This window comes from Solea senegalensis, unplaced genomic scaffold (genome assembly GCF_019176455.1).
Source record: "Solea senegalensis isolate Sse05_10M unplaced genomic scaffold, IFAPA_SoseM_1 scf7180000016833, whole genome shotgun sequence".
Lineage (NCBI taxonomy): Eukaryota > Metazoa > Chordata > Actinopteri > Pleuronectiformes > Soleidae > Solea > Solea senegalensis.
The window spans coordinates 1-12,159 of NW_025322057.1; the positions used below are offsets into that span (position 1 = coordinate 1).

The 12,159-nt window shown below is 39.0% G+C and overlaps 1 protein-coding gene across 1 annotated transcript; it reads right to left on the reverse strand.

Annotated features, from left to right (window-relative positions):
- Nucleotides 1–2,829: 2,829 nt before the first annotated feature.
- Nucleotides 2,830–7,629, reverse strand: gata3 (GATA binding protein 3; the record flags this gene model as incomplete). The annotated part of the gene is made up of 4 exons (XM_044018312.1): nucleotides 7,209–7,629; nucleotides 6,205–6,678; nucleotides 4,403–4,548; nucleotides 2,830–3,009 (listed from the first exon to the last, which is right to left on the reverse strand). Coding segments are annotated over exons 1-4 (1,038 nt in total), but the record flags the coding sequence as incomplete, so codon positions are not given.
- Between the last annotated feature and the right edge of the window lie 4,530 nt (nucleotides 7,630–12,159).

Below are 12,159 nucleotides of genomic sequence, written 5' to 3' on the forward strand. Positions count from 1 at the left end.
AATCTCACAGACATGAAACCTGAGTGATGTCATCCACGACAAATGAGAAAAACCTGTAACACTGTTTATATACATGACACAGACACATATGTCTGTCTGTCTCACTCTCTGTCTCTCTGTCTCTCTCTCCCTCTCTCCCCTCGCTGACTCTTCAGTGATTGACAGAGGACAGAGATGTCTCCTCCCCTTCCTCTCTGATGTGGTTTCCTTCTCTAAGATGTGGTGAGGTGACTTTCTCTGCTGTTTCCAGCCCTCAGGCCACGCCCACTTTAAAGCTGGTCAGGTCTTTGATGCAGAAGGAGTACAATGTAAAATGATATAATATAATGTAATGTAATGTAGTGTAATATAATGTAAGATAATATAATATAATATAATGTAAGATAATATAATATAATATAATATAATGTAATGTAGTGTAATATAATGTAAGATAATATAATATAACATAATGTAAGATAATATAATATAATATAATGTAATGTAACATAATGTAAGATAATATAATATAATATAATGTAATGTAATGTAGTGTAACATAATGTAAGATAATATAATATAATATAATATAATGTAATGTAGTGTAATATAATGTAAGATAATATAATATAATATAATGCAAGATAATATAATATAATATAATGTAATGTAACATAATGTAAGATAATATAATATAATATAATGTAATGTAACATAATTTAAGATAATATAATATAATATAATATAATATAATATAATACAACACACACACACAAGAAGGTCTAAATCTGGATTTTAGCAAAACAAATAGATTTCATAATTACACTGAGGTGGAGTTCAGTTCACATGTTAATAGGTAACCAGGGAATCTTATAATGATAATAATAATAATAATAATAATAATAATAATAATAATAATAACAACAACAATAATAATAATTATAACAATAACAATTATTATAATTACAATAATAATAATATAATTCTTCAGCCTCCTCTGAACGTCAGTGTGTTTGAGCTGCTGCAACAATCACACCTCCTCACTACACACACACTCACTCACTCACACACACACACACACACACACACACACACACACTTACACATTATTTAAACACATTCATCTTCTGTATAAAGTTATAAAATCTGTAACTTTGTTTGGGGACCCAAAGAAAATCTTCTGCAACCCTTCGGTGGGTCCAGACCCAGGATTTTAGAACCACTGGTTTAAATATCTGTCCCTCCTGATGTGAGACGTGACGGACCCTCACTGCACTAATTATTAGTTTTCACTATTGCACTGTATTGTTCTTTTTTAATCTTATTTTATTATATTATATATATATATATATATATATATATATATATATATATTATTTTTTTATTCTTATTCTTATTTTTATCCTATTCTCTTTTTTTTTCACAACTGAGCTGTGGTGAATGTGTGTTTCCCCCCTGGGGGAGGAATAAAGTCAATTCAATTCAAAATTCAAATAGTTTGACATAGAAAGTGTCACAGCTGAGGACACTGAGGACATGTGAGGACACAGAAAGTCAATCAGAGTGTTGATGGCCACAGTTACACAACTATTATAAAATAAGGAGTAAAAATGTATCAATCAAATTGTGATGAAGCTCCGCCTCTTAAATATTTAAGTTGCAGCTTATAAATCACATTATTGCACTGTTTCTGAGGAGGAAGAGGAGGATGAGGAGGAGGAGGTCAAGGGTCAAATTATAATATGTGTTGATGATTTAGACAAACTTAAAAAATCAAACTGTTTCTTTCATTTTAAATTAACTTTATGTTTTTGTTCAACTTAATTTATTTTGGTTTAATGGATGAATGTGACATCTCTCACACACACACACACACATTGTAGTTTGAAGTAGAGTACAGACACACACACACACATTGTAGTTTATTTGGAAATAAGTACACAGACACACACACAAACACATTTGTAGCTAGTTTGAGTAAATCCACAGCGACACTTTGCACTTTTTAGACTCTGTGGGACTGAAATGAGGAACCACACACCCATGTTGTACACATACACACAAGACACAGACACACACACACGCACAGACTCACGTTGTAGTTTGAAGTAGATCACACACACACACATGTTGTACACACACACAGACTTACTGAACACAGACACACACAGACACACACAGACCTGCGCACAGACTCACGCGTTGTATGGTTTGGAGTAAGTCCACACACACACACACATGGTTTTGGAGCACACACAGACACAGACACACACAGACACACACAGACTGCACAGACTCACGTTGTGTGGTTTGAAATGAGAGTCCCACCTGAACCTGAACACACACACACACACACACAGACACAGACACACACAGGCCTGAGACTGCAGCACAGACTCACGTTGTAGCCAGTTTGGAGTAGAGTCCACACACACACACATGTTGTACACACACACACACACAGACACACACAGACACAGTTACACACAGACACAGACACACAGACACTGCACAGACTCACGTTGTGTAGTTTTGAAGTAAGTCCACAGACACACACAGACACACACAAGACACAGACACAGACACACGCACAGACTCACGTTGTGGTTGAAGTAGAGTCCACACACACACACACAGACACACACAGGCCCTGCCTGGGCTTTCGTTGTAGTTTGGAAGTAAGTCTGAACACACATGTTTGTACACACACACACACAGACCTGCACACACACACACACACAGACACAGACACACTGAGACACAGACACAGACCTGCAGCACAGACTCACGTTGTGTAGTTTGAAATGGAAGTCCACACACACCACATGTTGTACACACACACAGACACAGACACACACACACAGACACACACACAGACACACACAGACACACGCACAGACTCACGTTGTGTAGTTTGAAGTAGAGTCCACAGGCGTTACACACCGGGTCTCCGTTGGCGTTCCTCCGCCACAGCGTCGTCGTCGTGGTCTGACAGTTTGCACACGAGGTTCCCGCGCGTCTCGCTGCCGACTGTCACAACAACAGAGAGAAACAACACAACAGGTCACATGACTGAGCCACGCGTGTCTTTTTGACTCATTTTATGATTCATTGTTGCAGCCGTGAATCTTTCACTCGTTCATCTGAAACATTTGATTTGATTACATTATTATTGTATTTATTTTATTTAGATTCACTGACTTAAATTCACTGAATCAGCGGATTTTTCCTTTTCCACACGAAAAATAGTCTCGCGCGCAAAAAAACGCGCAGAATAAATTTTTACAGAGGGAGAGGGAGAGATAGAGGGGGAGAGAGGGAGAGAGAGACAGGGGAGGGAGTGGAGAGGGAGAGAGGGAGTGAGACAGAGATAGAGGGGGAGAGAGGGAGAGAGAGAGTGAGAGATAGAAGGGGAGAGAGGGAGATAGAGGGGGAGAGAGAGATTGTTAGATTAAATGATTAAAGAGACTCGGTCCTCTAAACAAACGACATGAAAAGAAACGAGAGGAAGAAAGAGAGAAGATGAATGAATGAATGAATGAACCCTTTAAACATTCAGGGTTTTTATTTTAAATAATTAAAAATGAGTAAAAACCATAATAAAGATAATAATGGTAATTAAGGTGTGTCTCATGCACATACACGCGCGCAGTTCACTGCAGTGTCTCTGACGTTGATGTTTTAATCTCTATAAAAGAAGATCTATAGTCACGTGACCGCGGAGGACGCGCTCGTCTACACTGCTGACGTCATCACCTCCTAAAATCATCATCGTTATAAATTCTTCATTCTGAGAATAATCAATTATTATATATATATATATATATATGATAAATCAATGACGCACGAGGTCAAACACTGCCCGTGTGTGCGTGCGCGCGCGTGTGTGCGTGTGTTATCTGGCAGTTTTTTCCTGGAGAGTCAGGTTTTTTTTTCACATTAGAGAAAAAAGAAGAGAAGAAGAGCCGCCATCTTTGTTTCTCTTCTTCTCCTCTGTTCATATTAAAGGAGGGAAACTCCTCATCATCATCATCATCATCAGCTGAGATCAAACAACAGGGATTTTCCCCGCGCGACTCATTCAACAGAGACATTAACGCAGGTGACGTCACTGCAGAGACAGAAGCTTCAATCGTTTTTGTTTTTTTTGTTTGAACAGAAAAGTCTGAGAATCAACGACACTTTCATAATAATAATAATGATAATAATAATAATAATAATAATAATAAGGTGCAGATGTTTTGATGTTTAAATTTAAATCTTGAATATTTGCTTCTGTGTTAGGATCTGAAAACAGAGACCTGCACTTGTCGAGTCAATTTCCTGCAGCTAATTGGCCTACTTCTTCCTGGAGAGGGAGAAAAAACAGAGAGAGAGACGGAAACGTCATCAGCCGAGAGAGAGGAACGTGGGTGTGACGTACCAGCCGCCGCTTGGGTTTGATGAGAGGACGATTCTGGCCGTTCATCTTATGATAGAGGCCGCAGGCGTTACACAGATAATGACCCGTACCGTCCCGCCGCCACAGAGGAGTGGACGTGGCTCCGCAGTTCACACACTCTCTGCCCTCTATTACACACACACACACACACACACACACACACACACGTTATACACACACACACACACACACACACACACAGAGAAACAGAGCTCAGGTCAAAACTCCTGCAAAACTACAATCTGTTGAAAAAACCCAGTAAACCACATATATGACTGTTTTTAATCTATATACATTATATACAGGCATCATCATCATCATTATTATTATTATTATTAGATATTATAATAATACTAACAACATTATAAAACATGTTGGTGTGTCCCGGTCCATCACGTGACATTTAAACAAATATAAACAGTAGCAAACATCAATGATGTTCAGGTTTGATCGGACACAATGACGTCATATATCGACTTTATATTATTATAACAACAACAATAACAAAAAAGCATGTGATGTTTTTTGTTGTGACTGAGATTCTTCTGCTCATTTTGGGCTGAAACTCTCACACACACACACACACACACACACACACACACAGACGCTTTGTGCACCCGCCGAAATACGTTTGCTCTTCATGATGCAGCGCGTCCCCTCATTTGTGTGTGTGTGTGTTCACTGGCACTATACACACACACACGCCTTAGCGCCTTGAGAGGAGAGAGAGAGAGAGCGGGTGACTTTTTCTCTAACAGAAATAACGACTCTCACATCAAAGTCTTTCTTTTTTTCCTCCTCCTTTTTTCCTCCTCTCTTTCTGAAAAGTGTTTCACACACACACACACACACACACACACACACACACACACACACACACACACGACTTTGTGCAGACCTGTGAGGTTTTGTGTTTTTAATCTAAATATCTGTGAATATCTGCACGCGCTGATGGTTCTGCTCCTCATTCATAAAAAACACGTGTAAATAGATGATTTTTATCTGTCAGTATAATTAAAAAATCAGTGTGTGTGTGTGGAGTTGAATAATCCTAATCCACCGCTGATTTTAATCTCATTACAGAAATTACCTTTAAAATTTTAATAAAACATTAACTTGTGTGTGTGTGCGCGTGTGTGTGTGCGCGTGTGTGTGTGTGTGTGTGTGTGTGTATAGCAGCATCGGGCTTCAAGCTGGATCAGCTTATTGTTTCAGTGCTGCGCTGGTCTGACACTAATGAGATTAAGTTAAACATATAAACCCGGCGACACAGACACAACGGACTCCAGCCTCCGTCTGTGTGTGTGTGTGATGTCGTGTCGATATTAATGTGTGTGTGTGTGTGTGTGTGTGTGTGTGTCTCCCTATAATATTATTAATAAACTGAGAATTTAGCGGGAAATGAACTGAAAACTTCATATAGTTTAGTTTTATTTGTCGATCAGATTCGTTTACTCTTATTATAATTATTATTGTCGTTATTATAATTATATGAAAGAAGGAGCTGTTGCGCGTGCTTGTTGAGGATGAATCAGATGCCGCTCGTGTGTGTGTGTGTGTGATATAAATAATGTATTTAATTGTTTTTCAGAGCAGATGAGTTGAAGGCTGCAGTGTGTGTGTGTGTGTGTGTGTATTATGTAATGGTACGTGCGTGCGTGCGTGTGCGTGCGTGTGTGTGTGATGGTGTTAGATTAAAAAGGTAATGTAATAAAGCTCACGCCTACCTGAACAGGACCTTGTTTTTGGTCTTGTTTTGGTACCATAACTAGAAGAGGACCCACCTATCAGGCTACTTGGTGGGAAGAGGCCTGGCCCGTATTCAGGGACATAAGGTGGGTAAGTGGCGATGGGGTGGTGCGCGGACGAGGACGCCACGCTCCGGCTGTGAGCCGCGGACTCCAGCTTCATGCTCTCCGCCAGAGAAACCTGGTACTTGATGCACTCTTTGTCCTCCTGACGCCCGGAGCCGCCGGAGCCCGGCGTGGACAGACCCGGGTCTGGGGACACGTCTTTGGGAGGAGTGGGGGGGAAGGTGAAGAGGTGCGGACTGGAGTGACCGGCGGACAGTGAGGAGGAGGAGGAGGAAGAGGCCGGCGGGTACACGGACAGGCCCGCGGGGGAGCCGTGGTGCAGCGGGTTCTTGGGGAAGGGACTCAGGTTCCAGGGTGAGGTGCTGTGGTGAGGTCCGATCCCTTTACTTCCCTCCAGCCAGGGAAGAGAACCGTGCAGCAGCGAGGGGCGACACACCTGACTGCCTGGGGAGGATGAAGAGGAGGTGGAAGAAGAAGATGAAGAATCAGCAGCAGACACGGAAAGAAACCTTTAAACTCAAATATCAACAATAATAATAATAATAATAATAAAAAAGAAAATCCACAGACTCAATCTGACACAAACTATTTACATTAAGTTAAATCATTCCAATCAAATGTACATGATCACACGAATTTACCAAAGAAACTTTTAAATTTAAACACAAATTTAACTCTAGTTTCATTTAAAATACAAATTTTCTTCATCGAAAAAAAATCAAAAGCTTGTGTTTGTTTGTCACGAAATGAAAAAAAAATCTGACATTTAAAGAAAACATGTTTTACTTTTGTTCTTTTCTTTTGTTTTGTTTTGTGGAATATAAAATAATAATTATTATTAGAATAATAATATAATACTTTCAGTTAAAATACAATGTGAAAATCTCTGTTTTAACGCACAGACATTTTAAATAAGATGATAACACACCAATAATAATAATAATAACAATAATAACAATAATGATAAAACTCACTGTGAGGAGGAGGCGGGTACCTCTGCACCGCGCGCACAGAGTTTCCATAATAAGGAGAGACGTGGTTTCCTTGTCCATCGATATTAAACAGTACATCCACATCGTCCGCCAGCTGATACTGAGACGGATCCATGTACGAGTGACCGAGGCCCGGGTGATGAGAGCCGGGATGCTGCTCGTTCAACACCGCGGGATGATGACTCATCCACCGGGGCTGGTCCGCGCTTACTTCCATCATTTAAACACAGCTTTGGATTTTCACACACAATTCTTTTTTCTCTTCTTCTTCTTTTTCTTCTTCTTCTTCTTCTTCTTCGTCTTCTTCTTGTTTTTCAGTGGACTGAGTTCACGCGCTCAAGTAACGCGGTAAAAGTCACGGGAGCAGAAACAACCATCGGTGCAAATCCGTTAAATCCACAGGGCGCAACTCTTTTTTGAGACAGAAGAAGAAGAAGAAGAAGAAGAGTTTACTCATCATCAATCATCAATCATCATCACATTGTACATGACACACTTTTTTACAAATGCAAGCTGTCACTGAAAAATACGTCCAAAATGGAATCCAGTCTCGCGCACAGTTTCCTCCACAACTTCTTCTTCCGTCAGTGTGAAAACGGTGTGTGTGTGTGTGTGTGTGTGATGAGAAAGAGAAGGAGAGGCGACTCAACAAGTAGAAAAGGTTTGTTTCTGACCAACAACCAACAAGTCACTGATCAAATCTGAGTCCGTGCGCAGTGGTAGCTCTCTCTCTCTCTCGCTCTCGCTCTCGCTCTCTCGCTGTGTGTGTGTGTGTGTGTGTGTGTGTGTACCTTCTACTCCCCTCTCTCTCTTTTTTTTTTTTTTTACAGTGAAGGCATTCTTTCAGGATGGCGCCAGCAGCTCAATGTTCGCAGACAGCTGCGGCGCGACGCAACTTAAGGAGGGTCCGTGAGTGTCATCAGCGAGGGGGCGGGGCCTGTTCACTCATTCACTCTAACGTCTCAGTCAATGACTTCACTGAACGTGAAAATGACTTTATATTTTATTTTATTTGAGGCCTTTTCCTGCAAACTTTCATTCAATTTAAATTAAAAAGATCTTTTTGATTTAAAAATCATCAAAAGTTAAAACGGAAACAAAGAAACAACAGGAAAACAATAATAATTATAATAATAGTATTAAAAGATTAGAATAAAAACAGTCATTAATAATAACAATAAGTTAAAAAAATCTAAAACGTGAATAAACTAAATTTAAAATGATTGATTCATGTGGGAAAACGTATTATAAACGATTATTATAAGAACAATAAATAATAAAGATTATTATAAGAATAATAAATGATAAAGAGCTGCAGAGTCTGTTGATCTCGTGAAGGCTTCTCGACTCTCACTCTGCTAACATTGTGACAGTGCGCCCCCTGGCGGTCACACACACTAACAGTCAGAGATGAGTGGGACGAACTCACGAGTCAGAGGAAGTAGAACTCGTCATAATATTATGGTCTGTCAGTCAGTTTCCCTCCACTCATAATTTATTAAACCGGTGCATTAAACGCAACACGAGCCAAAGATCAATGAATTCAACAGTTAAAGGTCAATATTCTCCCTCTGATTAAGATACTGTGTGTGTGTGTGTGTGTGTGTGGGGGTGACGTCACCGTGCAGTCAGGGAAATAAACCCTCTCAGCAGCAGCGGGAGCGCGCGTGCTCGTCACCGTTAGGTGAAGATATTGATAAATCTATAATCTATAATCTGTAATCTATCATCACCGGTGTTAGATGCTGTAAATGTGGTTTTCTCCTACAACAACTGGACCGTGTGTGTGTGTGTGTGTGTGTGTGTGTTACTGCAGCAGCTTCAGCTCTGATTTAAATCTGTTTGTGTGTTTTTGTTGTGACAGATTTGACAGATTATATTTAATCTCTGCATCATTTTATACTAATAACACTGAGAATGTGCGCGGGAAAATACAATCATGTATGATTGTAACATACTGTGTGTGTGTGTGTGTGTGTGTGTGTGTGTGTGTGTGTGTGTGTGTGTGTGTAAAACAAACATTTACAGTCAAACGTTTATGAAACATATGATAATTCGTGTTTTGCTGTTATAATTTCTGTAGATAATATTTACCGTCCTATGAATTAAATATAAACACACGTTTACACTGTAGCCGTTAACCCGTGGCGGTGTAGATCATTGTTATTATTATTATTATGTTATTATTATCATGATTATTATTATTATTATTACATAACATAACCGCGTCATTATTTTAACAACTGTAATTGTTGTATACATTTAAACTGTGTCGATATAACAAAGATAATTCAATGTCCTGATCGATAAACATTAATAATAATGTGAATGTGAAATACGCAGTTATAACGAAACACACACACATTCATCTGTGGATGTTACACGCGTGAGTCATTCGTTACTTTTCTGTCTTTTCAAGAAAAGACGAGACAGAATAATCAGATTAGTGTAATGGCTAATGACGTAATGTGGCCGTATTATTAATGTGTGTGTGAGAGATTCTTAGAACAAAAACAGCTCAAACTTCTCTGATGATTCACAAACAGAAACTGCGCGAGGAACAAATAAATCAGCACTTTCTTCCTCGACGGTTTAAAACTCAAAACTGTTCTTTCTTCTTTTTTTTCTGTCAATGTTTTTAAATCAAAATAATAAATAATAATGATTGAAAATAAAAATAAAAGTGACTCTGATTTCACATTTAAATGAAAGAACAAATGGATTTGAACCAGAAACAGAAACGTTACGTATTCTTAAATATTAACATAATATAACACAATATTATAACCGTGTCGATCATTTAAATGAACAAATAAACAGAAGAGAGAATTGTTACCTGCGGTGCTCGCGCTTCAGGCCGCAGCTGCGCTTTAATTATCCAACATTTGTGTTTTTAAAAAAATCAGTTCAATAAAAATCATCATAACTCGATTATTACAATAAAAATATAACAATAAAAAAAAATTGGTTATAAAAATGTAGAAATAAAGGAGCCGCTGCTTCAGAGAGAGAGAGAGAGAGAGAGGAGTCAGTGAAGAGGAGGAGGAGGATGCTCTTCACCTCTCTTTCTCTCTCTCTCTCTCTCTCTCTCTCTGTGTCTGTGTGTGTGTGTGTGTGTGTGTGTGTGTGTGTGCGTGTGTGTGCTCGCGCTTGTGTGTGTGTGTGTGTGAGGACACATGGAGCAGAGCAAAGATGGAGGACACAGTAACTCAGTGACGGAGGTGAAGAAAGAGGAAAGTGAAAATGAGCCGCGGGTGAAAAAGAATCAGATCAATTTCACGGAGCAGAGAAAAAGACGATGAGGATGATGAAGATGAAGAAGATGATGATGATGATGAAGGTAATAAACTGCTGCTTAAAAACCTCATCATCTACTTTTAGTCTGAAGAAGATTTTTCTTTTTTTTAAATGAATTTAATGATTTAAAGGCACACACACGCGCGCGGAACACATGCACGCGCTGATCACTCACACACATACGCGCGGTGTTCGCGTCTAACAGACGGAGTCGTGCACGCGCTTCAGCTTGATCAGTGTCTATAGAAAACTAAAAACAATGTAAACATTTACTGACCTTCAGCCGCAGACACCGCACACACACACACACACACACACAACAGACAAAGCAGCCAGAGAGGACTGAGACACACACACACACACACAGAGAGAGAGAGAGAGAGAGAGAGTCGAGGAAGGTAAAAAAAAGAAGAAAAAAACGCGCGCGCTGCTGCTGACGACGATGATGCTCACGCCCTCAGTCACGGAGTCTCATCATGATTATAATGGGCACGCGCGCACACACACACACACACACTTCCGGGTCAGAAAATAAAGATACATTATAAAATAATGTGTTATAATGTATCGTATTTGCCATATATATGTATATATTTGTACACACATATATATATATACACACGTGTGTACCTATATATACATATACATGTGTATACTTATATGTGTATACATATATACATATGTGTATATGTGTATACATACATAGGTATGAAAAGAGAAGGGAAATAAGCAGTTGTAATAACTTACTATTGTTATTATAATTATTATTCTTTATTATTCACACACACAGACACACACAGACACACACACACACACACACACACACACACACACACACAGACACACACACACACACACACACACACACACAGACACACACACACACACACACACACACACACACACAGACACACACACACACACACACACAGCACACACACACACACACACACACACACACACACAGCGCCTCCTTTTGTGTCGCAGCAGAAACAGTTTTTCTTTTTTTTCTCAGTTCTGCCACAAAGAGCTGATGAAGCCGTGAAGTCTCATCATCTTCATCTTCATCATTAAAAGAGGAGGAGAGGAGGAGAGGAGAGAAGGACAGGAAGAGAGAAGGATAGGAGGAGAGGAGAGAAGGAGAGGAGAAGAGGACGCGGCTCAATGAAAATATATTATGTTTCCTTTTTGTGGGAGGTAAAAAAAATCAATTAAGATTATTATTAATTTATTGAAATGAAATAAATGAAAGATAATTGTGGTGTTTTTGTGAAATGAAGCGATGAATAATTCAGCAGATACACTGACATCATCCTTTCATTCATGTGGAATTAAAACGATTGAATAATTATCATAATTGTAAATAAATAACCTGTTTATTTTAGAAAATGATTCCAGTGATAATGATTTAATAATGATTTAATAATGATTTAATAAAGACTGCATCAGTTTGATGAAATCCTGTTAAAGGTGTGGCCTCATAAAGAACAGATTAATTATGGAGGCAAATCCGTGTAGAATTTAAAATCATGTGTTTATTTAGGAGAAGGGAGGATTTATGAGGAGGTTTAATGAATAATTCAAGCAGAAAATCGTCATTTTATCGATTTATAGAAAACGATCACTGCAGTCCGTG